The following is a 26587-nucleotide window of genomic DNA, read 5'->3' on the forward strand; positions in this document are numbered from 1 at the left end:
TTAGCCACTGGTCTTTCCTGATGGATAGGTACCTGAAGGCTGTGAACAAAATAATCCAGACTTATTTTCCCCTCTGTGTTGTTTACCAGGCATTAATCCTGAAGTCTTTACTTCACATGTGCTTAGCTTAAAATATTTCTTTGTGCTTGTATTGCAGGACTTGCTATCAGGAGGATATTAAAATGCACAGCATGTGTGTAGATCCAAAGCCAGGGGGCTGGATCCTGGATATATATTTTTTCTTTGTGGGTAGCATGCTACTTACTTTTGAAATATGCTCTAAGGTAAAAAGAAAGCTTTCTTTTGCAGTGGATCTGTGTGAGGTCCCTATCACTGACTGGCGTGGGGGGCTGCAGCTGATACCTACCAGGCTGTAGTACTTTGTAGTTATTACTGCTAGTGAACTGAAGAATGTGTTGAATTGGCCAGCTTCACCAGGAGGAGGAGGAAGAGAAAGAGGAGAGGAAGCCTGGGGGAGCTCTGCCCCTCTCTGTGAGGGAGAGTGTGAGATTTCAGGACTTGGTTATCATTAGGAATAGCTCCAGTTCTTCTAGCCAGCCAGTTTAATCACAGGGATAACATCAGACCACCCAGACAAAGGCTATACCGAGCTGCCTCTGTCTCTGCTGCATAGCCAGTCAGTGCCCAAGATCCAGCAGCCAGGGTTCCTGCAAACATGCTGATAGATCCATGGGAGGGTGGGGCACTTTTCTCACTCTACATTTTTCATTTGGACAGAAGGTACAAATTCAAAGGAAGCAGATGAGTTTACTAAACCTTAGGACAGGGGAGAAGGAGTGCGGAGCAATTGGAATGAGCTCTCTACAGTGCCCCAGAGTGACCTTGTGGGAATAATATGCAACAGCAATTCAGAAATAGCAAAATTCAGCTTAATATGAGCTACAACAGTATTTGAACACACACTAATCCTCAGTTACCTGTCTCAATTATGCAGTGTGGTACCCTGGCTTCTTTTGTCCTCAGCAGAGGAAAAGTGCCACAAAGCAAATGGACAACATGCCAAAATGTACTCTACTGGTTCCAGTGGGTATCAGCTCTTTTAGTTCTAGAACTGAGCAGTGCAGCATGGTGACTGCAAAAAGACCACGAAACATAGGGTGCAGCAAGTATTTGCAGAAATTTGGTGAGGATGTTTTCCCTAACAAAGGTGTTTTTTTTTTTTTCAGTTAGTCCCTTGCTTTGACTCAAACAACTTTATCTGAATCTTAATCAGATTTATTTTCCTTATTTAAGCATTTGATTGGCTTTTACCTTTTTACTGATGGAGAGGAAGGGAAGTGTAAAGGAAGAGGGCATGTCACTGTGACTAGGAAGAGGAGCAAGAAGATGGGAGATGAAGTCTAAGGGATATTTTTTCTTTCCTCACACACAGTTCTGCACTGCTGCAATGTCCCATCTCCTCCTCAGCTCCAGGCTGTTAACACAGGAGCTGGAATTACTTTTAATAATACTGATTTGTAGCATCAGAGGAGTGTCTCAGAAGAAGCTGTAGGAAGTGAAAATGTCAAGGCAGTTTTGACAGTGCTCACACTGAACCCCTTCTGCTCTGAGGCTCCGAAGGGAATAGGAGCAGAAGCTTTTCTTAGGATGCACTAACATCTGTAGAGTGTCACCAAGTGGGCCAGGTTGAGCAGATAGAATGCATGTTATAGGAAAGATTACACCCTGATCATCAAATGTTTGGCACGACTGTGTCTTATCAAAATCACTCCCACTAGGAACCTTTGAGTCAGAGAGCATCTAAATGAAAGCTTGACTTTTTCAGAAGGAAGAAGGGAGTACAGCCATCCACAGCAGCAGCACTAAGTTTGGTTTTGTTATTTTTTTCCTTTTTTTCATTGTTAAATGGATGCATACACTGGAGACACTACAAAGGAATTTTTAAGTTTGTCAGGTTTCCCAGGAATGTCTCTGGCAGGTCTTTGTCTGGAACATTTTCTGGAGACAGGAACATTTGTACTCTGTATGCATATGTATATCCTGTAAGCTGGTAAGCTCCATGAGCAGAGGAGGAATGTCAGAGGCCTTTGGCCAAATCAGCCTTGGTACACACACAGATTTCACACTTCCCAGCCTGTTAGCCCCAGTTCTTCCCTTCTGGCTGGTTGCTCCTGAAAATTCAAATCTGTACATAAAATGAAGGTGGTTTAGTATGGGGTGTGGTCAGAAAGCTGGCCTCTGTAATAAAAAGGTGGTCCTAGGAAAATCTGCTTGTATTAAATGGTTTCTTCAAGGAATTCGTAGTATTTTGTGCTGCTGTTCAGGCAGTGAAAGTGTTTGTGTGTGTGTGTGTGTGTGTGTGTGTGTGTGTGTGTTAGAGATTTGTGGTTTGGGATTTCCTTTGCCTTTTAAGGAAAGAGGCAGGTTAAGATCCTGTGCTGTTTCCCATACTGGGATGGCCTGTTGGATTCCAGTATCTCGATGAATTAAGTAAGGCAAGGCAGGTGGACTGTTTCCAGTAGAACTGGAAGACCTGGGAGCTCTGTTTTGTTAGAGCAAGTCATGTTAGCCTGCACTAGATCACAGATGTACATGGCAGCTCTGTAGTGAAGTCAAAAGCATGCAGCCAGCCCACAGACTGGGGAGATGACAAGTTAACACTGAATATTTTTATTGGTCTAGCATCTAGTCGCAGTAACCTCTGAAAGCTGAAAGAAGAAAAATATAACCAAAAGAATCTGCAATTTTTTATTTATTTATAGATTTTTATTTTTATTTTTTTTTTAATGACAAGTTGTTAGCTCTTCCTCTCTGTTCCTGGGAATATAAGTATCTCACTGTTGTCAAAAGCTCCAGGGGTATGTGTGTCTGAGGAAGGCTTCGCAGGTGAAAATACAGCAACTATGGAAACAAGGTAGTGGAAGAAAAGAAACATTTCTTTTACAGCTGTTTTATAAAGATGAGATTGCTGGATGAACAGTATTAAAACGGAAATTAGGGATTGACTGAAGGGTCTTGAAGGAGTCAAATGAAGCACACAGGAAAAAACAGATGAAAAGGTAAAGGAGAACATATTGCAAATGGTGGGACATTTTGCATGCTTTCAGTTTTCTAGTGGAATGCTTTGTTCCTTTGAGCTTATGGTACAGTGTCATTTTATCCTATCTGAAGTATCAAAACCTAAAGATTCTGGTGTGGTCAAAGGTAGAGGAGGAGTGATCTTACCAGTAAAATGATTTTACATCCTTAAAATGAAACATGTCCAATCTTTCTTTAAAGACAAAAGTTTCTCAGTGAGCTGTTGGTGTTCATATGTACTTTTGAAACTTCTTGAGAGGGTACATTTGTGGCATTAGGTCTCCTCCTGTTTCAGAATTTTTTATCATAGTGAAGTGTTTTTTTGGAAGAGACAATGAAGTCGGCCTATGATCACTTTGTTCCTTTGGCACATCTCGATCATGTCTTGATCTTTGAAATATGGCTTGGATTCCTTCTCCTCCTCACCAGTCAAATCCAAATGGAAATGAGATGTGTGAACTGTAAAGGATTCAAGTGTGGCTCTAAGTAATAGAAGTGGTCATCTTTAGATTGTGTAGTTTCCAGTCCCCAGCACTTTACAGGCAAGAGGATATGACTGGCCTCTGGCAGAAAAATACTGCCAACTGGGGAGTTTTAGGGGTTTTGTATTGCATTGCTTACTCAGAGTTGCAACACACTGACCAGTGAAACTTGGGATCTGCTGTTCAAGGTATTGGTAATGAAAATTTAGGTCACTGTTCCACTCTGTGCCAAGAGGGCAAATTCTAGAGATGATGTGTCCTTGTTCACCCTGGTTGACTTCTGCAAACCAGCAAGAGAAACACTTAGGCTTTTAGGAGCCTTTTTTAGAGGCTTTTACTGAATTTGTTGAGGCTGATCTGCTGCGCATATAAATATATATATGGGTATATAGATACTTTTTAATTTTTGGCCATTGTTGGCATTTTCTGCTTTAGCTTATTTGAAATATTAGACAAGTTCAAAATGAAAATATTATAGAAAAAAAGATTCTTGAATGTGATAATGAGAAACATTGAAGAATAGTATAATGTAGATCAGAAACGTGAAAGAGATTAAGCTCCTCTTTTGACGCTTACTTGTGATTTCTTAAAGGTATTATGCAACGGGTCTTTGTCTGTAGAATGCTATTCATTAGACACAAACTCCAAATTCTATCCTGGAGTTTTCTTTCTTCCTATTTGTATTTGGAGATTTCATTTTTCCTATTTTAATTATAAAGCAGATTAACAAAACCAAAAATCTCAACTCTTATATCTGGTACTTTCCAATACCATTCTGTGTTGTGGCCTTGCTTTCAATCCTAAATTCATTGAGAAATAGATTTCTCTGAATAAAGAAAAACCATAGAGACAAATTATCTTAAGCTTATGTGGGCCTACTCTCAAGAAGGCAAGTGTATTGTCATAAACTTACCTTGTAATGCTTAAAAATAATTAACGCACCCCCACCCCCCCGTAAAAGTAATTTGGCATTATGCAATAATTTGGTTTTTGGCTTATTAGTATTAAACTAATTATAACAGTACATATATATGCTGTAAGGCTTTCTGACAGTAGGCTTTGTTTATCAATATGGCTGTGACAACCCACATGTTCTTTCCTCCCCCCTATTTCTTGATGTTAGGTAACAACTAGAATTACATAAAGTGGGCTCTCCTCTTTCCATGAGACCTCTTTGGGATTTACTGTCCCATTGTGTTGTTCACTCAGCATGTTCCTTTCAGCTGTCCCAACAGTTTAAAAATTGTAGTAAAACCTTATGAATCATTCTATTATGGGAAGTATTAGCTGTGTATTATCTTGCCTTTTACAGACTCCACAGAAAATGCTTTAATGTGAGCAGAGACGTTTGAAGATAGGGATGCTTGAAGAGCGCAGTGCAGCACACGCAGGTCTCCTGTCATAGTGTCAGAAAAAATATTATGAAGTCCCTTACTGCTAGTGAAAAACAGGAATCTTACCAAGCAGGAGAGTTTGAACCCATCTTGATACAACTCACTGTGAAAACTAACTTTATTCTTGTAGTTGCACACCAATAATCACTTTCCTTGTTGAGCCCCACTAACCTGCCTTTCTTGGGTTTGGGGGTAGGGTGAGGTGGTTTGTTTTGTTTTGATTCCCAATACTACATTTTGTTCATGAAGAATTTGATATGTCCTCTGGTCCAAGTGCTATCCATTATCTTAAGCCAAATTAACAACTGCCCAGTATTTGCTTGCATAAAGGGAAGAATATGGCTTCATCAGATGCACAGGGAGACTAGTGACTAGAAAATGAAGCTACTCTGTGGAGCACAAATGTGTTGGGGGTGTCCCAGCAATCCACCCAGGCAACATCCTGGCAAGCTAATTATAGCAGCTGAAATGTCTCAGCACACGGCACAATCACGAGCAGTAACACCCATCTGGGTGGGCTGGCTGCAGCTAAACCTTATGCTTTTACTGGTGTTCTCTTCCTCATTCTGAATCTCTTGTCTGTATTTAATCCTGCTGTAGTTTAAACACCTGTCTGTGTGGAATGTGTGAAATGTCCCTACTACCATACTAAGCTATTTGCTCACGTGCTTTGCTTAGAAAGACAGTTTTAAAATAAACAACGATACAGTATGAGAGAGGAAAGCAGATTGCATTAGTAGAGCAGGGGTGAGGTGGTAATTCATCAGGCTAAATGGTTCTTAGTATCAAGGTGATGAAAAAAATGGATAAAAGTCATCTTCATTTCACACACTGAATGTGTTAGCAAAGTTGTGATCACTGTTGCTGACAAGCTAAGAACTGTATATATCCTATTTCCTTTGTGTTTGTCTCATTTGCCATTCTTACTTCTTTTCAGACAATAAACTCTTTGTGGCCAGAAACTGTCATTGTTTAGGTATTTGTATAGTGCCTGGCACAACTGGAACTAAACCTAATTTGAAGCTTTGTGTTCTTGCAACGAAATGCTTTAAATTTTAATTAAATTCTACAGAAGACAACAGCATTTAAGGGTGAGGTAGAGGCACCAAAATGACACCTTTAGTAATTTTCCATGTAAGATGGGTAGCACTGCCTGTGGCTAAGCTTGCTTCTAGGGCGTAAGAGCAGCTGGAAAAGAAACAAACAACAAATGTGTGGGAAGACAGATCAACTAAGTACTCCCATGGAGAGTTCCGGGCTTGAAACGGTGTGGCTCAGGGGTCATAAGTAGTGGAGAAGCCAGTGCTGGAAGTCTGTAGGAATGAAACTGAGCAGAATATGGGGAATGACACCTGAAACATAGAAGCTGTGACTGACTAAGTGAGAATAACAAGACACAGACAAGGAGTAAGAACAGGAAAGGATAAGGCTCAGAAGGAATGGGAGAAAAAAAGTTGCTTTTGGAGCAGTGAGCAGAAGCCCATTGCATAACTGCTATAATTTAATCCTCTCCATAACTCGAAGTAGGAGTCAAGATTTCTGAATTTACAAAATGCTTAGATGCCTTATAGTACTAAACCACAGAAGTGGGAATCTACTGTGTTGCCAGTTGCAATAGTAGTTCATGCCAGAGTTCAGTCAGAGGATATGAAGTCTGCAGTCCTGCACAAGTCTATTGTAGGTATGTGTGCAGTGTATTGCAATGAAGCTGGTATGCACTTGAGTATTGCACACAAATCCTGGTAAAAGAGCATTGTTAATGTCTCAAAGCTGGGAATTCATGAGCTATGCTTAAGTCATACTTAAGTGGCTTAACAAGCATCACCTTTGAGGTCTGGAGCAGATGCAGGATTAGGTGTTAGACTCTTCCTTCTGTGTCCTGTGTCTCTCTGGCTATATGTTTTCTAGTTGCCACAGAAGCAAGCAGGGGCCGTACAGACAAGTTTTGCTTACCATATGGCCTTAGTCTTGGTGCAGACCTAGCTCTGTTCTGTGCTCCTAAAAGGCAACATGTGATCAGGTAATTAAAGGCAGTAATAAACTTAATTCTTGCAATGCCTGACTGAGAATCCCTGTTTTGCAGCCTTTGTAGTGTCTTGTAAGCTTCATAATTTTTTTTCTTTTCCCAAATGTAAACTAATACTTATCCTGATGTAGTAGATACCACTTCATTACATTTTTTAGGCTCTCTTCAATAAACCAACAGATAGTGTCTGTTCGCAGAGTTTGATCTGTCAAGAAGATAACCAGTGAAAGAAGAATGCTCAGAGAGACAGACAATGGAATACACTTTGTATGCTTAAATCCACATGGGTAATTTCTTTAGAGCCTGGTACAACAAACACACACCTAACACAATTTTAGCCTATCATTAGCTAGCATATTTACTTGTGTAAACAGATTGGAAGTGGTTATGTGAGAAGTTTCTTTCATTTGTGGTAGAGTTTGGTTTTGAATTATATATACAAGGTACATGTGCTGTTGGATTGTGCCTGTATGGGTGCATAGAGAGGGGTAGAGAGAGGACAAGTGTATATGGCTGGCTTAGTGAAACAGCTTATGTTGACTGGGCACACTGGTCTCTGCTCAGTGTAATGTGAGTTTCTAGGTTTTGATTAGTGCATGTAGAGTTAAGTTTTCACATGACAGGACTGGGTTTTTCGATCCATCTTTGTCTTTCCTCCTTTGTTCTTCTGTGAATGGAAGGGTTGTACTTTTAATGCTGGTACTTGAATTCATCTCAAGCATGGTGGAGGTTGGTGTCATCTCTCCCAGTGCTTTATGCAACTGGCACAGTCCTGCGTCTGAATGTTTGCTTTCTCTAGTAGTCTTATTCCTCTTAGTACATAGTCTATCCAGTTTACTTAGTGACACCTTTTGCTCTTTTCTTGGCTTTTAATTGTTTCTAATGTTTGTTTTTTGTTTGCTTTTTTCCTCTTCCTCCCACCCCCTTTAGTTAACAAACCTGAACTTGGCAAGTGGAGCTATAAGCAAGGGCAATGCAGCCACACCACAGAGCTACCAGTCATCACTCAACAAAAGAGGGTCATTGTTGGCTGTGCAGTCAGACACCCATATAGCTGACAAAAGGCCTGTCTCTTCAGCTGTCAGGTAAGTTAAAATTTCTGCTCCAGCTTTTTGAAGAAAAATGCAGTGCACTCAGGAGCTCACTTGTAATTTGTATGTGGCTTCTTGCTCAGGTGCTGGAGCATGTCCAAAGGGCAACAAAGCTGGTGAAGGACCTGGAGCACGAGTCTGATGAGGAATGGCTGAGGGAACTGGGGTTGTTTAGTCTGGAGAAGAGAAGGCTCAGGGGGGACCTTATTTCTCTCAGCAACTACCTGAAAGGACATTGTAGCGAAGGGGTGTCAGTCTCTTCTTTCCCAAGTGGCAAGCAATAAGACAAGAGGAGATGGCCTCAAGTTGCTCAAGGAGAGGTTTAGATTGCATATTAGAAAAACGTTCTTCACAGAAAGTGTTGTCAAGCACTGGAGCAGGCTGCCCAGGGAAGTGGTTGAATTAGCATACCTGCAGGTATTTAAAATACATGATCTTAAAGGTCTTTTCTAACCTAAATGCTTCTATGATTCTGTGTAAGGGCCTTTCTTCTTAGCACTATCCTAGAAACTAGGCCTATGAAAATAGAGCTGTGTTCCCACAGCTCTCAGGTTCATGGTGAAATACGGAGATGGATGAGTGTCTATAATGAAAGGGAAATGTCTGTTTGACCATTTCTTATCCCTGTGTCTTTAAGTTTAGGTTTGCTGATGTTGAGACATACACGCAGAATGCAAACTTATACCCGCTATTGCAAAAAATCTCCAGTAAGGCTGCATCTTTATGCTTCTTTCTTGAATGTCAAACTTAGATTGTTCAAAGATAGAGCAGTATCTTTCAGTGTTTATATTATAAAGTTTCTTTTTCAGATGGCTTCATTATGGTCTTTTTTAATTTTGGATGTTAGAATTTATATTTATTGCCAATATCATGGGACTCAGGGCAAAGGCTGTGATTCTGCATTAAACCCATTCTTGCTGGGATTGAAAGAGTGGCAAGGTTTGCCCCAAGGATTCTGGATCTTGGAAGCTATGGGCAGGGTGAGCTATGCTGAATACCGGCCCAGAGCTGCTGCAGGCTTGAGTTCTTTCCTTGTCACTTCAGTAAATATTGTTATTCTTTCACCTAAGCCTTCATTTTTGTCTTTTGAATTAGAATAAGGAGGCACAGCTTCTCCAGCACATGAGTTTAGGACTGGAAAGCACTGTCACTGCTGCTTGAATACTACCAGAAAATGGAGGGAGGTGAGAAAGTCAGGCACAGAGCAGAAGGAGGCATGTGACCTGAGTGGTCATCCTTTCCCAAATGGGTCCTTCAATAGAAGGATTGGAATGGGACCTGGCAAGCTGAAGTAAAATTATTCTTATTTCATCAATCACTGCTTTTCATTCTGCCTAAAGAAGAGGAATGTGAGAAATGAATTCCTGGCGTGTTTCTGTTCTAGTATTATGTTTGCCTCTGGGGTTTAGAGTTATCGAGAGAGGTGGTGGTGATTCTGTCTTGGAGCTCAGCCAGGCAAGCTATGACCTAATCCAAATAAAGAACCTATCCAACAGGTGTAAACTACCTTCCCTTCCTACATAGCTTGAGAGAGCAGCAGAGTGCAGGCTGTCCTAGAGCTTCCATTCCATTCTCAGCTCTGCTCGTACCTCTGCATGGACTCACACGCATAGCTGGAAAAGTATTACGCGTGCTCAGAATCTTCTGTTGCAGAACTCTGCAGGAGTCACTGTAATTACCATGTTGCTCTGAAACAATTTCAGTTATGTTTCCTGTAGATCTAAGAACCCATCATTTAATGCCCAGAACTCCACTCTGAATGACTTCGAGAGCTGTGCCTCATCTAGCATTGTATGCATAGTTTAATGCCTTTAGAAATTCTCTTTTATTTTGTGCAGTAATCCAAAAGTACTTCAGAATTGTCTGGTCACAACTGGTACAAGATCCCATCTTAAAACCTTTTATGAACCATTTTGTTTTTCAGTACTTCAGTTGTTCTGTTCTAATCCTTAGAGCAAGAGATGGAAAGACGTCTTAAGACTTTACTGAATTACTTTATCTTTGTGGCTGCTGTATTAAATGGCAAGAATACCAGGAGGTAAAAGCTGTATGTAAACCTGGGAATAAAAGAAAAAAAATATTATTTTCAGTGCTGAATTACTTGGGCTGTGAACTTTCATTTAATGGGAGAATTCCAAAAGGAATGCCAAGGTCACGATATATGGAGATGGCTATCTTCTAAATGCCTTTTTTGCTACTTGTTCTGTCACACTGGAGCAAGTGGTTCATAGAGGGTCATCTGATGGGTGCCAGCCTGTGCTCAGTGCTGAGGGGCTGTTTGACAAAAAAAAAGCTTCCTGTTTTGTTCCATTAAGGTTCTGGTCTACCAGTTGTAGAATTCAGCCAGGATGGAAATGTTTTGTAAATGGGTCTCTTATCTGGCTTGCACTTGGCTCCAGTTCAAACATCTGCCTCTGAAACACACTCCTTACAGTTTTTGTATGGCTCTGTGGTAAAATCAAGCCATTTTACTGCTGTCGAAATTTCTTCGAAAATTTTGTTTTGATGCTTGCAATCTGTAGGATTCAGCACAGTCTTACTGACGAATCCTCTTCCTCTTTTCTAATTCTCAGCCTCCCAGAACTGCCTTACTTAAAGGCTTCTCAAAGTATCTCTTTCTTTGTTGAATTGTTTTGGCTGTATGAGATGAGGTGCCAATCAGTAGTCAGCTTGCCAAAAGGCAAAGGAGATCTCGAGCTTGCAATATAGAGATAGAGAACAGTCCTGGATACATTAAAATATTATTTTATAAATCTGCATTGCTGTGCCTTTTGAGATTATTGTCGCTTTGTATAAGCATTGGTGCGCTTCCCACTCCAGTGATATCTTAGGCTTTCACTGTGCTCCAGACACAGAAGCCTACAGGACTACACAATAGATGTGTTTCAAGTTGTATATGGGCTTTCTTCTGACTACCATAACATGGCTGACAATCTCTGTCATGTTTGCTGCAGCCCGGTCTTTGTTGCCCTCTGTAGCTCTTTGAGGCTATTCTGTATCTGTTCTCCCCTACTTTAACACTAGTCCTATCTCAGTGCCCTATTTCTGTTCAATCTCAACTTCTCACTCTATCCATCAGGCAGGATTGTCACCCTTTCGCATTCTGCTGTATGTAAACATGTATATATATGTTTTGTAATAGAAGTATGTAAAATCCCATATATAATTTTTATGTTTTTTGCTAATGTAATATAAGGACAACAAATATGGAAGTGATTCCTCATTATTCAGTGCAACTAATTTTTTGTCACTGAAGCCAAGACCTTACCAGAACTGCTCTTGGAAGAACATTCTCTTGAAAGCGTTCTCAGTTGCAAAATACAGGTAAAAAAATTGGGTGTTCGAGAATGAAGCTTGTTGATTTGGAACCTAAATTAACTTTTTGAGTACCTGTTGGCAAATAGTTGCATAAACCCTAGTGATGGGGACAGAAGACATTCCTGAAAGCTTCTGGCACTGGAATCTGCAGCCGCTGTGTCACTGCTTCATGCCAGTTTCATTTACTGTTAGGGGTACATGTACTGTGTGTCCTAGGTTTCGGATGTTCTGCTCTGATATTGCTAAGTATATATTCTTTGGACTTGTGAGGATAAGGAATAGACTCTGATCTCTTTTGAGACTTTGTTCTGTGCTGGTATAAGCGACTTCTCTGTTTCCACTAAAACAGAGTTTTGCCAGAAAGACCCCAGACAAATATCACAGGGTAATTGTGATTTACTGATATAAAGGGAAGCTGAAAATGGTTTCATTGTTTGCCCAGTTTGTATTTTAAATTTTGGAGGTGTGGGATGTAAAATAAGAAATTAGGCTTGGAGCCTGACTAGACAGGATCTGAAGAGCTGTTAGAGCTATTAGAGGAGCGATACTAGAATAGCCAAGAGATGTGCTAATATGCGAGGTGATCCTCAGAATGATAGAAAGGTGAGCAGCTGATGGCACAGTCATGTTTTGCAAGACTTGGGAGCTAGGCTAGGATGGGATTATTATTGCAGAAGCAGCATGGATGTTAAAGTAGGGGTCCTGGGAAAGAGCTAGCTACATATCAGCTTGCAGCTAGAAGTAAGAAGTCCCAGGGATCTTCACAGGTAACACCAAGTTTTAATAAGAATAAATCTATTTCTCTTAGTTACATACGTGTTGCCTTGTAGGTCTGCATCTTAAGGGTTGATAGTGATTTTATTCTCTTCCAAACTATTTGTTTCAAGCTCCCTGCAGTCTTTTGCAAGGTAGGAGCTGCCCAGCTGCTGTCCTGTGCAGCACTTGCCAAGTGGTAAGAGCCTATTTGTTTGAGCAGTATCTAGGTTCAAGCTAACTTGGTGACTGCTGCACTTATGCTTCTGGAGGAAATGAAGGGAGAAGGTAACAGGCATTGGGGGCTGTACAATAGGCCTTCAGTTTGGTTTGGGCAAATTGCATTGACCTTAACACCTCCTTAGCTAAGCAGCATGGAAGTGCCAGAGCAGCAGCAGACCAACAGCACTGAGTCCAGCCCTGTGCCAGCATAGCCATGTGTCTGTTCCTTGCCTCTCATACTGCTGTCCTTTTCTCTTTAGCTGTTGAATTAATTTAGGCATTATGGTAAATGTCTTTATTTGAGGTGGAGGAGTAATGGAGGATAGGTACAGTGATTTTTCCATGACTGATCTCCTGTCTCCATCTTCTCAGCAGCTCTGATGATTCTGCCTGTGGTCCATGAGAAGCAGCATTTCTGATGGCTCTGAATTTGGGGTTTGGTCTATTACTACCTTCTGTTCAGAGAAGGTTTGAGGACAGGCAAAAAATAGAAGTACTGACTGGGCAACTGTGCATTCTTGCAACTTGTCCTGTCTCTCGTTTGTGCATATTCTTCCTCTCTCGGTGCATATTTGTGCCTGTAGCAGCCTTCCCCTGCCCTTCCCTGGCAACCTTTTTTACACATCTCCCAGGGTCACTGGTGAAAACTTGTTAATTCTGGGAGTGAATTTGCTGACTTAAACTTCAGAAATACATGGCTTGCCTTTGTATTTTATTTTATTTTTCTATACATATATATTTTGGTCACACTGAAGAAACTTGTGATGGCAGGTCCAATTACTCTCCATCCTGCTCGGAAATCACCCGGAGCCTCAGCACCATGTGTTGGCACAGTCCTGTAGGATCCCTGCTTCCCACAGCTAGGCCTTGGCTCTGTCTGCCTGGAGCCTCCAGGAGACGAAAGGCGGAAAGCTCATGACTTGCCCAGACAGTCTGAGGCCTGGCCCTGCAGCCTCGGCTCCCCAGGCGCTGTTGAGTCGGTCTTGGCTGGCAGCCGCCGTGCTGTTGCTTTTCCGAGGTAATAAGTGAGATTAATCGCAGGACCCTTTCCAGAGGCGAAGGGGGTTTGGGCTGTGTGCAGGGAGACCATAGGAGCCAGTGCTGGGTCTGTTTGCTGGAGGTGAGAGCTGGGGCCTTGCAGCAGGGCAGAATGGGTACCAGTGTGGCCTCTCTGCTCAGCTACTTCTGGGAGACTTGGCTGGAGCTGCATCCTGGGGCCTGCCTTGGACTGGCTTTAGCTAAGCAAGGGGTCACAATGGCTGCATTACCTGTGCCTGCTGTAATTGTGGCTTTTGCAAATAGCTCCCAAAATTTGAGGGGGCATTTTTCTCTTTGACTGCATGACTTCCTTTCAGAGAAGATATGAGGATCTTTCCCATTATTCTTATCAAGTAGCCCATATCGGTAGGTGGGAGGGAGTGACAGGGGTTTCAGGCCTTCCCCCAAGCCAATACTATGTAATGGTTTTGTGTTTTTTCATTTTAGCTGCCTCCACAAACTGACCTTTCCCTAACACAAACATAGGATTTGCCATCCAGGACTGGGCTACAAATATGCCTAGTTCTCCCGTCATGTGCTTCAGAGCAACTACCACCACCATCTTTAATGGAAGCACAGAGAGTGGAAATTCTGATGGGCAGCAGTAAAATTCCCTGTCTGGGGTGGGGGGAAGCTTTTTTTACTCTCCCTTTTACCCTCAACTGCTAACAGCTGGCTTGTAGTTCTCACAATAGTTTCTGTTGTACCATAGCCTAGAGTGGATGTTATTCTGAATCATCTAGTTTTACTTCCTGGAAAAGCTGTAGTCTCATTGAGCTGTAGCAGTGAGGTTCCACAGCTGGATCGTATATTATGCATAAGTTTTCTTTTCCTAATTTCTTTCTCAAATTTGCCGAAAGTCTCTGCACCCTTATTACATGAAGACAAACAGAAATGCTTGATCTATTTTCTGCATTCTTTATTCTCTACGTTTCTGTCATCTCCCTTCTAACTTGTCTCTCCTAAGCTAAGCAGTCCCATTCTTTTCAAGTTCTAAATGGAAATTTTCCCAGGCCCTTTAATAATTGTCTGGCTGCCTTTATAGAAATGACAAGGAATTACATCAAGTAAGAGTAAGACACTGGTTTTATGTAAGTAACACTGTAGTATCTTTATTTTCTAATTCATAACTTACACATACTAGTCTCTTGCTGGCTTAGGACCTTGCTAAATACTCAGTTTTTTATCAATATGCAATTGTTTTTCTTTGATTATTGCAGTAAATGTAAACGTGAGCAACAGGTAGAGATAGTCCATGCTGATAATTTCTTTTTTTTCCTTCCTTCCTCGCCTTTCTTTCTGCTTTCAGGTGTCACCAGAGGATTTTGTTGGCTGTGACAGAAGTCACATGCTGGTCTCTGTTCTAATAAGTATCTCATTCAATATAGAACAAGTTGAGTTTAGTGTCTTTCAAGACTTGACTCATAACCTCCCTACACCCATCCCTGATCTTAGATCTCTTTGAAATATCCTATATAGGTTCTAGGTATTTCATTAGCAAAGCAACCACCAGATCTTGCTTTCCTCTGCATTTATTTAAACCTCTCAATCACCATTAAAATAGTTGCTTTCCAGAGTGGTTTTCAGAGGGTTAATGTGGCCCTAGATCTTACTTCAGTAACTCTCATGGGGGAAATAGACTCTGATGCTTACAGCCTTCTAGGAATGAGCGGACCCAAGTAGCCTGGAGCTCTGTGAGAGCAGCTCTGATCACAGCAGCCTTTCTCTCTAGAGGAGTTCTGAAAGGGTTACCAAGGAGCCTTGGCTGTTTCTTTGAGCTATTTGGAAAGGACGGGCCTCAGACAGCTTGGCAGGAACCTGGGGCCCTGTTTTTTCCAGCCCAGCCCTTCCTTCTGCACAGAGCTGTCAGGGAATCCCACGAATGTCTGGTTTCTCCCCTTTCCTATTTTTTTTTTTGGCAGTATTTATCCATCCCTGACTCTTCGCTACACAAAGACCTCAAGTTTTGTCCACTGATTGATCTTGCAGGTAGTGAGGTAGAAATGAAAGCTGTACTACCGTGCCATAGCTGTTGGAATTACAGTTGTGCAGCTGAGAGGGTATTGGGAAGTTTCCCAGAAGAGCGTCCTTTCTGGCATTGATCTTAGGGCAGGTCCGTCTGGCCTGAGAACAGAGGGATTGAATGGGCCCATCTTTGAACTGTGCTATTCCTGTGGGTCAAAGCAAGGCACTTTGAAATCTCAGAGCTGCATGTTGTATATCCTCCCTACCAGATGCACAACGGCATGCTGCTTTGTGTAAAAATAGAAATCCCCTTTGTAAGCCAGGATTATGAAGCACAGGACAGGTTAGCAACTTTTCCTTCATTTGCCTTATGCTCTCCAGTGCTGTCCTGAAGTTGAACTCATTTTTGGAGGTTTCCAGGTCTGTTATCTACCTTTTCACTTCAAGAAATGTATCTACAGGGCAGTGTTAGAAAGGAAGTTTGGCTACTTGTGAAAGCAAAGGTTTTAAACAGCTGTGTTGAAGACACTGGTGCTGTACAGCTGAGAAAGAGAAGTTGAATTATCTTGCTGTCTTAGTAAACCTGTCAGATGTTGGGAGCACAGTATGATCTGAGACCCATGTGGAAAGCCTTTCCAGAAGGCACCCCTCATGTGGGGTAGTCTCTGGGCACCTCTTTGAAGTCAACAGCCAAAAGGCCTGGAGTCAAGCTCAGATGACTTAAGGGTTTCAGTGACCAAGTACAAATGCCAGAGCACGAGGTAGCAAAAGGGGCCAAAGGAGTTTCCTTCCTGCTAGGCTTTGGTTTGGGGCTACCTTCCATTTTGTACAGTGAACTCTGTACCACCAATGCACGTTCACATTTTCTGGCCAGCCTGAGGTCATGCTTTAGCTTGGCTTGCTCAGGATAAGCATGCCACTCTTTGGTGTTTTATCCTGTGATATAATGGGAATTTCCCGCCAAAAGCACAAAGCTCTTTTCTATGCCTGAAAGTGTTAGTCAGCTGTTCCTCTGAAGATCCTGCTTTGTCACCTAATTTTCCCCACCTTTCAGATAGGGAAGTTTTGCAGCTGACGCAAGAGTTTGTGAATTGTACGCTGTTGGCTCCATGACAGCCTGTTGTTGTCCCAGGCTTCTCTGGGCTGCAGGTATCAAGCAGCAGCTGTTTGAGCCATGCAGGGCTTCAATGTTTAAGAAAAATCTCTTTAAAAAAGGGGAGAGTTAAAAAAAAAAGTCCGTATTTCAGCTTCCCTGTGCACTTCCCTGTCTCTGTGCACGTGGCGATCCTCTTCATTAGCTCATAGGTTTTTGAAGTGTATGTATATTATGTAGTGTGAAGATGGGGCAGCCACAACACAGTGGAACACCAGTTGTTTGTTTAGGGAACTGTGTGAATTACAGTAACGAGTAACATTTGTAGTTAGCAGTACTTTCTCAGTCTTCACCTAACACTATACTGTCAGCCAGTTTACTAGTTTGATCAAAACATGCTGGGTAAGAGGACGTGGTTGGTAATGAGCAAGAAAGCATTTTGGTGGCTCAAGAAACATGGTTATTGGATTGTTCAGTCAGTGCTAATTACAAAGATTTTTAAGTGCACTGTTAAAGGTAGGCTCTGCAGTGTTGCATACTTTATCACGAGCGGTTATTTCTAGGGTTTTATTCTGTAACAGTAGTTGAAAGATGGATATCCTCCTTAAATAAAAAAAAAAAAAGACAAAACCAAAAAATGGGAAAAAAGCTAGGGAGTGCTTAAAGATACTGCAGTTTCCAGACACTGTCCTGTTGCACTCACTGAACTTTTATTAAGATTTCTCATCCAATTACTGTCCACAGCAAACCAGGTGGGGGGAGGCCAAGGGAGCCTGACTGATCCAAGTCTACTGAAAACAGGCCCTGAGACAACAAGCTTTAATAAAAGGAATTTCAAAATGAGAGAGCTTTATCAAAGGCACCGTTTATGTCCCAGCTGCTGGTATCCATGATGGTGCATGGCTTCTTAGCTCAAATTTCAGATTGCATCTGGCTCACTAAATGTCTTCCACTGCCCTTTCTATCCTTCTGCTATCTGGCACAAGGGATTAAAGGAAAAGTTAGTGTAAGGTGATTGTTGTCTGGCAGTGCTGCACATGCTGCTTGGCAGCTGTCTGTCAGGGATGCTTAGCCTGGGCAAGAGTCACGCTTTGGAGTAAAAGGGCTGTAGATTATGTGGTCTTAACCTTTTGTATGCACAGAGAATTCTTTATTTGCTTGTTGCTGGGAAAAAAAAAGTATTCCCTGAGAAGAATGTAGCCAAGTTGAGCTGTGAATGTCTTCAGTGTTCAAAACTGAGTTTACTTCGAAACTTAGCTTAGAAAACTTTCAGTTTGGTAGCCTATCTGAAGAGGAGGAGGAAACCTTAACTCTGGACCGTCTGTTTCTTTTTTTGATACTGGGATAAAGATGCTAATGAGTAAAGAGGTGTCAGCTTCTCTTTGCTTAGCATTTTGAAAAGCTGCAGATGCTGAGATTTGAATTTGAATAAGTTAAGACTTCTTTCTTGCTGGTGGTGACCAAGTGTAGATCCACAAAGAAGTAACAATCACACCAATTCCTAGAAACTGTTTGAAGTTCCAGATCCATATATATTTTTACAACTAATCCAGCATTTTCAGGGATTTTTCTTTTATGAGATTTTAGCTACAGAGCAGCATAAATAGAATGATATTTTTTACATTAGTCAGAAGTTCAGATTTGACACCTATGTTGGTCTGATGATTAAGTATCTAGGATTTATGGCTTCTATCACTTATAAACAATAATTCTGAATTTCAAACAAAAACGTTTTAGTGCTCATTAAACACACTATACTGCTTAGAATGTAGTGACTTTTACTTCCCATGGTTGTTTCCAAGGATCTTAAACTGTGGTGTTAAGAGAAAACCTGAAATAACTTGTTAGAATGTTCAATATATTTCTAATCTCAGCTCCACTAGAAGGTACTTGGGTTTAAGACTCTTTGACAGTCTCATGATGCTAAAAATTTAGCTTCTCTGTAAATATCTAGTGGATGATAACTTGAACAGTGGTTAAAGGCTTTTCAACTCAGGCAGTCAGCATGGCAAAGGGAACACAACCTCATCTGTTGTGAAGAAATCAACAAGAAAAACAGTGCATGTGGAAGTTCTAAGCACAGGCTTTTGAAAATCAGACAGCCCCAAAAGTGTTTCTTCAGAGACTTCACAGTTCTAAGGTGAGGTGCATAAATAACACATCTCTTTCTGATAAAGAACTGCCATGTATCTCCAGAATATTCTCCAAAGGAGTGAGATCTTGGTGACTGCTGACAGCACTCCCATAGTGTTCTGGTTTCAAAATTCCAAAAAAAAAAAAAAAAATCAAGAAAATTCAGAGCTTATCCTATATGAACAGTTCCAACAAAGGCTGCCTAGTAGTATTTTTGGAACAGCTGCCTTTTGTAGAGTTTGGTTTTGCATGTTGAGAACTTGATAATCTTTCTTCTAATTTGAAAACCCTCAAGAAGGAGGTGTGTTTTAATGTGGAATTAACGTAATGAACAAAAGAACAATAACTTTCTCTGCTACCAAAGTTCACAAATATTTTAATTTTTTGTTTGAATTTGTATAAATAAATACACATATTTGTTTGATTTTATATAAATAAGTACACATATATTAAATAAAATAATAGGTACCTGTATAGCTTTTGAAAGCCCAGTTTTAATAGTTGGATTATTCTGGCATATTTTAAGAAACTTGGATCCAATCCATTTTTTAGTGTTTTAAATATTTTGTCCCATTCAGGATGTTATTTGTATAACTGGTTTTCCTTTTTCAAAGGTGAGAGTCATGTTTTTATTTGTTTCTGAAATTCCACTTTTTTGCTGCTGATGCTAACCCAAATGATTTAAATATGAAAGTATCCTCTACTATCTGTGCAAAGAGAATGGAAGTTATGCATGAATTTCTAGGTTGTTATGAAGCATGGGGACAGAATATGATTCATGTAGTGCAGTTGTTTGCTGCATTGGTATTTTCTAAGCAGAACAGATTTTTAACATATTATGACCTCTAAAGGATTGCAGAACCTGGCTGTAGACATTAGATCTGTGTTACTGAGGAGCAGTTCAGTGAAAGGAAGGAGAACTGTGGTGCTCGATATTTAAAATTCTGAAATTAACTAAATTCCTGATACCTTGTAACTTCATAGCCTGGGAATTGTTCTGCTTGTTGCTACAGAATGTATGGTTGTTTGCATCTTGTTTATCAGTATGTCACTCATGTTTATGGTGTATATTGTTAGATAGCAAAACTAGGTAACTACTCTTCTCATTGACTTTCAGATTTTTTCTTATGTCTGTTATTTGCCTTTATGGGAGAGCTTGATTACTGTCTTATACTCCAACTAGTTTCTAGAGAGCCGTAAACACAGTACACAACATGAATCTCACTGTGCAAGCCATTTGGAGACCATGTTTGGGATTCTATTTGTCTCTATTACAGACTCATTTTCTGTTAAATGCACTGGTTTTGGCTTTTTTAAGGAAAGTCAACACTACGTAGAACATTTGCTGAAACATCACAAAAGCCATCAAGTACAAAAAAGTGGCATAGAATGGAGATTTCCTGATCAGATATTGGACACTGTTCTTACTGTTCTCTCTTAGTGTGCCTTATCTGTACTAGGAGGGGACTCTTGAAAGGGCATTATTCTTCTAAGTGGCTGGGATATTTTAGTCTGCCCTTATAAGGGATTAGCATCTGTAGCTGCATCTTTGATGTGCTCATGCTTAGCATTACATGCAATCACTTAGTGAAATTCCTGAGGTAGTGGTTCCATGATTCCCATCTGTGTTCCTGAGTCTGGGAGCTTCAGACTAATTATACAATTTTCTCTGTACACTGTAGGAAACAATTCCATTTTGGCTCTAGAAAAAGGGATTGGGTTGGACTGCAATATAGGATTGCATAACTTTTTTTTCATCTTTAACCACAAATTCCTATGAAATTCCTATGCATCATAGACTCTTCTGTCCATGCTGGAGGAAGAAACATCACAAATATGGTGCCTGTTCAAATAATCAGAATCTGAAAGCTCTTTTTTTAGATGCTGCAGGTAAAAACAGTGCTTATAGTCTCTACCTTCTAGGCTGCAGTTGTAGGCAGAGGCAGAAATCTCATGTGAAAGACTTCAAGCTGTAGGTGATCCAAGTAAATTTTGTGCAACTTGACCATCTTTTGCATACAAGATGACAGAGAGGGATCTTTCAACAAATCCTAGACAAGTCTGGGAACTGACTTTAAGAGTGTGCTGGCTCCTTGTAATGTACAATATAATTATCTGAGTATCCTTTTACTCATCTTCCTCTAATGACAGACTTTGTCAGTCATCAGAGTTAGCAGTTTCCTGGAGAAAGAGATTGTTGGCCCACTTGACTGAAGTAAGCTGGGGCCTTTTCTGTAGTTTCAGAGGTGTAACCACAAATTCCCTGTTCCCTATGCTTAATTGTCTGTCAGCTGACCTGCTTTGGTCAGCACGTGAGTTGCTGCCTGCCAGGGAAAGGAGACAACTGAGTGATCTGGGGCTCTCCCACAATTTTCCACTCCACCACCTGCTTGGAAGTGGCTGTAGAACTGCCAAACATGCTGAAGTGGTTAAGTGTACCAGCTCCTAAAGAAGCTTGAGGGGAGGAGTGGTTCTTGCCTGATGGGTTTTCAAAGGGAGCTGAGACTTTGAAGTTCTGTTTTAGCAGCTGCCAGGTATGCTGCCTTAGCCCTGTGCAGCACTTCTGCCCCAGCCTTCATGTGTTACACTCTTCTTTACAGTGCCAGGATGGAGGGAAATAAAATTAATTAAACCAAGAGTGTGGGCAGTAGCAATAGTGTTACTTTATTATATTTTACCCTTTGTGCCTTGTGCCACATGTCAGTGAAGCACCTCACACTTGTTTAGGCCAATTAGAGTAATAAATATATTTCACTTCAGTTTTCTTTGCCTAATTACTGCTTCCTCACCTCTGTTCTGCTTTAAGTCCTTTCCTAAAATAATCATAGTAATTTTGATCTTTTGTTCTGTAATGGGCACGTAAAATAGGTAAAGATATACATTCGTGATTCCCCAGAACTCCTTGCTGAGACTAAAGGGACCAGATGATCTTTCCAATAAGGAAAGAGAGACAGAAATGTGGTAGCTAAAGTAAAGCTTCATGTAAGGTCTCTGTTAAACAGATGCCAGAACAGATACCACTCACTGCTGTATCTGCTGGAGGCAGTTAACTGGGAGCTTCTACTTGACTCACTTAAAGCTTCTCTGCCAAAACCAAGATGCTTTAACTCAGTTTATTCCACTGAATATTGAACTTTTTTATGATAATGTGACCTCCTCTGTGATATTTCTTGTTAAAACATTGGGTAACTGGAAATGCTTCAGGCTGAGCTTTGTTTTCAGGCAAAGAGGCAGATAGATCCCAATAGGAGGTGGAACAATAATAGGAGTGGAATGGTGACTGTATTCTGAGTAGCTTAAAACAAAAGACCAGCGAGGAGGCAAAAATTGTTGTAAACTGGAATAGTCTCTTCTGGCAAGGCAATATGCTTCTGTAATACTAATCCTTGGGGGAAAAAGTGCCAAAAAATAAAAAAATGGGGAGATTCTTGCTCTGCAGTACTTGAATAGCTTTGCTTTTTCAGGTGAGAACTTGTAAAAACAACTCTTCCCACTCTTTTCCTGCAGTTCTTTATAATCCAGTCCTAGTATGTCCTCACCAGTTTCTGGAGGCAATAGAGGGGAATAGATACATAAGATGTTTTGGGAAGGAGGTGCACTGGTTTTGTTGTGTTTTTTTCTTTGCTTTGGTTTGGGGTTTTGTTTTTTTGGGGGGGCGAGGTTTGGGGTTTTTTTGTTGTGCTTTTATTTTTTTTTTTCAGTGCTGGCTATAGATTATTCTAAAATCTTTTTCTATATTAAATACTGATAACGTAATTCAAAGCTGACCCTGACATTCTGTTCTGAAGTTGGGGTGGTTTTTTTTTGGCTGCGTTTTAGCTTTAAATAAAATACACAACAAATTTGTTTACAGAATACCTTGTGCATTTTTAGGGCAGAATTCTTTTCTGAAAAGTAGTTTTTGCAAGTAGGGTATCTCTGGAGGTTTCTTAGAAGGAACGCTATGGACTTGGAAAACTTCTGTCAGCTTTAGCTTGAGAAGAACATTGCTAGGAATTTGTGCTGCCTTGGTTGAAATAAGCACTTCCAGAAAGTATCTTCCATTATGTCTAAGAAAGTTGGGTAACCAGTGGAGTGAGGGAAAAATAGCACTTACCTTTTACAGTACAAATACAGCGCTGTGTGGCCATTGTGAGGCTTGCAGGAATTCCAAAAAAGCTAGCTGTAAACAGCTACCACCAAAACCCTGGGACTGCTTTGGTGCCAAGCTGTTCTTAGGATGGCTGAAAGTCTGTATCTCATGGTTTGTGTGTAGTATCTATCTGTGGTCTCTGTCTGTGTAAGTAGTGTTTTGTATCCCTGCGATGTATATGATAGTATGCTCTCGTCTATCCAATATATATGGTTACTGGGTCAGCTTCTGCAATAGATAATAGCTCATGCTAGTATTCTCTCTGTGGATCTGAGCATATTCCACTCTTCTCCCCCTCCCCCCCAGTTATATTTTATGTAATTGCTTTGTTATAAATTTTAGACAATGTATGGTGACACAGACAGTCACTTCTTCCTGTTTTCTCCAACCATTGTTAAATGTTCAGGGAGCCACAGCAGGAGAGTTGATTTGTACAGGAGGTGGAGGTAAGAAATTTCCTATCAACTCCAGCATAATAGAACTGCGTAAAGACCCTGAGGAAGGAGAATATTCTATTTAAGAGGTCCGAGATCAGTCTCAAATCCCCAGTTTATTTCTTGTCATACCTTTTTACCTTATCTAATTTCACTTGAGGGACAAGGAAAGCAGAAACTACATACAGAATCAAGTTTATAACATGGGGAAGAGAAGAATGCTAGAGATGCTGCTTCGGCCAGCACACAAGTGTCATTGTGCTTAGGGGACTGTCTAAGTCTATTTTCTTTTTACTGGGAAACTCCTTTAACTTCATTACACTGAAGCTAGGTTGATAAATTTCAGTTGTTTAAGGGAAAAGGTCTCTTTGAGGACCTTTACTTTGCCATTGTATTAGTGCATGAAAAATTATCCAAATCCATGAGGCTGTTAACCACAAGCATACAGCCTCACAGCAAGGACTTGAAGAAGTGACCTTTAGTTCTTGTTTTGTGGTTTTTTTTTCCTCATTTTACTGTATTTCATCAGCTAGATGGTATACAGCTTTAGATCTGTTACTGAATGGTAGCAGCAGATGCATCTTGCTGGTGCCATGCTGCTACTCTATCTCTCTAACCTGGAGCATTTCTCCTAATATGACTGGCCCAGCTAGCTTTCAGGTGACACTTTCCACAGTCCCTGAATGGGTGAACTTGCACATCCTAGTTCTGGAAGTGCAGAACAGATTCTGGCCTTCCCTCTAGGTATATAGGTTATAAATGTAGAAGTGTTGCTACTTCTGTGAGGTTCTATTATCTGGCTATAATTCTTGAACTTGAAATTTATAGGCATGATATCAGGGGACTGTACACTTCAGTATACTTCATCCCTTTAGACAGACCATCTAAACTGTCAGATTTATTAAGTCTTCTCTCAGAGACAGTCCATCAGAGTTATCTTCATCTACAGCATAACAATTGGCATACTGGATATCCAGCAAAGTCAATTGCTTTCATGAACTTCAGTGCAAACTTTGTGGAATTGAGAACTTTGTGGCTTGTTATGTTCTTTATAGGTTTCTTTGTGTACTTGATATTTAATATTTAGACAACAAAATACCAGAACTTAGGAGCATGAATCATACAGCACAAATAAAAAAGTCATTTGGGCCTCAAGTGGTATGAGACCTGAACAGCGCAATCCTGGAGGAATACTTAAGGCCCTGTATTGTAACATCATCCTGTGCTGTATCTTTTGGGAGGCTGATGGGGGCAGGGGCAGGGCGCTCTGGCTGTTATCTCCCATGTTAGAAGACCTATCCCTACAAAACTCAACAGCCTATTTTTTGTTTGTTTGTTTGTTTATTCTTAAGTGTTCCAGATTTCACCAGTTTAGCCCAGCTTTAACTTTTCACTTGCTTCTTGAGACTTGAACAAGGGGCCTGAGCTGCTTGCTTCATTCCCCATTCTCTTATTCAGTTGGGATCTTGCAGCTGCTTGTTGAGCATATATAGCAAAGAGAACCACACTCTGGGAAAGGCTACGCAGGAAGAAACTTAATGGAAAATATTGAGAAAAAAATGTGTTTGATGGACTTTTAATATAAAAAGGGGAAAAATAAAAGAAAAGGGGGAGGGGGAGATTTATTCACTGTAATAGGAACCAAATGTTGGCTGGGACAGCAGCTACACTCTCACTCTTTCCCTGTAAACTCTGTGAGCGGCTTTTCAAAAGAGGCATTACAGGGTACAGAGCTACTTACTGGTCCTGACTTAACCCTTGCCTCTCTGGAGAAAGGTAGGGAATATGTGTTTCCAGGGGAGATTAGTGACTTTCATTCCAGACACAGTCATAAGCATATTCTAGACAGCGGTGCCCATTTACTGTTTTCATCCTCATATGCTGCTGCTGTTACCCACCCAAGCAAAAATCTGTTTGCATACAGCACACACACAAATATATAGCTAGGAATAAATAAAGTCAATCAGTCTTTTCCAGTTTGGTTTTCAATAGACTTGCCTACATTGATAAAGGAAAAGAATTTATGTTCAAGTCATGTTTTGTTTTGAGCCACTTGATCTATGCTAGGATTTTACAGTGGAACCTCTGTAACAAGGAATACCTTTCCCATCTTTGTAAATGGTGCGGTATTGCATCTGAGTTTCTGTTACTTTGAATCCTGTTGAGTGTATATATTCATCTCAGAAATTCCGTCTGGATTAGGACAAGTGATCAAATTTAAGGCAGCGCATAACACATTAAGTTTGAATGATTTAAAGTGGAGCTAGACAGTAGTACAGTGAGGTAACTTTGCTCAAGAGTCTACCTCCTAATTAATTCATTAATTACTTCATTAATTAATACTTTAAAACTGGGGGGAGACAGGTATGACATGACACAGTTCAGGCAATCACATGCAAGATTTAAGTAGATAATCTTCCCCAAGACTTCCTTATGAGAGCAAAATGATACCAGGTTTCTATGTTAGTCTTATTGTATGTATATCTCGCTGTTAAAATGTTTTTGCAGGGCCTGTCTGTGTTTGCAGGTGTGGAAGCATATGGAAGAAATATGAAGCCAGAACCACCTTCTACTCAGTAAAGTTCACCCTATGTTTGCACTAATTGAGGGTAGAAAGGCTATGTGATTTTGTTAAATCTAGATCACATGGAGAAGATATGCTCAGTTGCTTTCATTGCTTCTCCTGTGACCTCATGAACCACAATAGGATGAAAGCATTGAGCTTTGCAGCCAGTTGGCTGTTAGTTTGCTTCTTCTTGTTTTAGCCTTTCTACTAGTGAATTTCAAAGCTGCCATGTGTAAATAGAAGTAAAAAATACGGTGTTGTTTACCTGCCAAGTATTCCCCAGTTCAGAAAGACTGACAGTATTTTCTAACTGGCATGAAGTCAAGGATGCTACCAGAGGCCCAACAAAAATTGGCTCCCCCAGAGGGTAAATATTTCATTTGCTAAGACTGGCATGTTTAGTGCTCCTGAAAGTAAGAAGTTGATAATGCCTGCTAAATCCAGGAATAATTGAGGTAGATCAGGCCTTGCCTGCAGAGGTTTTCCAGTGCTCCAGAATTTCACCCTGGCCTTCCCCTGCTAGAGGCCATTCTGAGGCACCTCATTTCTAGCCTGCTACACTCATGACCTTGCCTTTATGTGGGGACCCGGGATCGAAAATGCATTTCATTCCTGATCTGCAGTGGAACTGAGTGGGCACTACATTGCCTTTGCTGTCAGAAAATATTTTTGCTCTAAACCCCAGGTTTCTAAATGGCAGGAATAATCTTCAGAAGCAGGAAATAAATTATACAGCAGCATACGCCAGAAAAGAAGGAAGCCCGTGAACTTTGATATTACTTGTAGAATAAAGGAGCAAGAAAGCAGGGAGCTTTCCCTTTACAGCTATTGTGCATGCACATCTGGAATAATGTGCTCAGTTTTGAGCACTTGCCTAGCCCCAAAAACCGATAAAGTGGAA

The 26587-nt window shown here is 40.8% G+C and overlaps 2 protein-coding genes across 2 annotated transcripts in view; one reads left to right on the forward strand and one right to left on the reverse strand.

Moving 5' to 3' along the window:
* Positions 1-26587, reverse strand: part of ACYP1 (acylphosphatase 1) — a 428968-nt gene that overhangs the window by 278137 nt on the left and 124244 nt on the right. The window lies entirely within an intron of this gene.
* TTLL5 (tubulin tyrosine ligase like 5) overlaps positions 1-26587 on the forward strand; it is a 132779-nt gene that overhangs the window by 72056 nt on the left and 34136 nt on the right. The window contains 1 exon segment of the mRNA XM_061367422.1: positions 7872-8026. Coding sequence (XP_061223406.1) covers positions 7872-8026 — 155 coding nt within the window.

The sequence above is a fragment of the Neopsephotus bourkii genome, unplaced genomic scaffold (genome assembly GCF_033783945.1).
Source record: "Neopsephotus bourkii isolate Nb327-2 ecotype Australia unplaced genomic scaffold, CSIRO-AGI_Nbou_v1 NB_1376, whole genome shotgun sequence".
Classification (NCBI taxonomy): Eukaryota; Metazoa; Chordata; class Aves; order Psittaciformes; family Psittacidae; genus Neopsephotus; species Neopsephotus bourkii.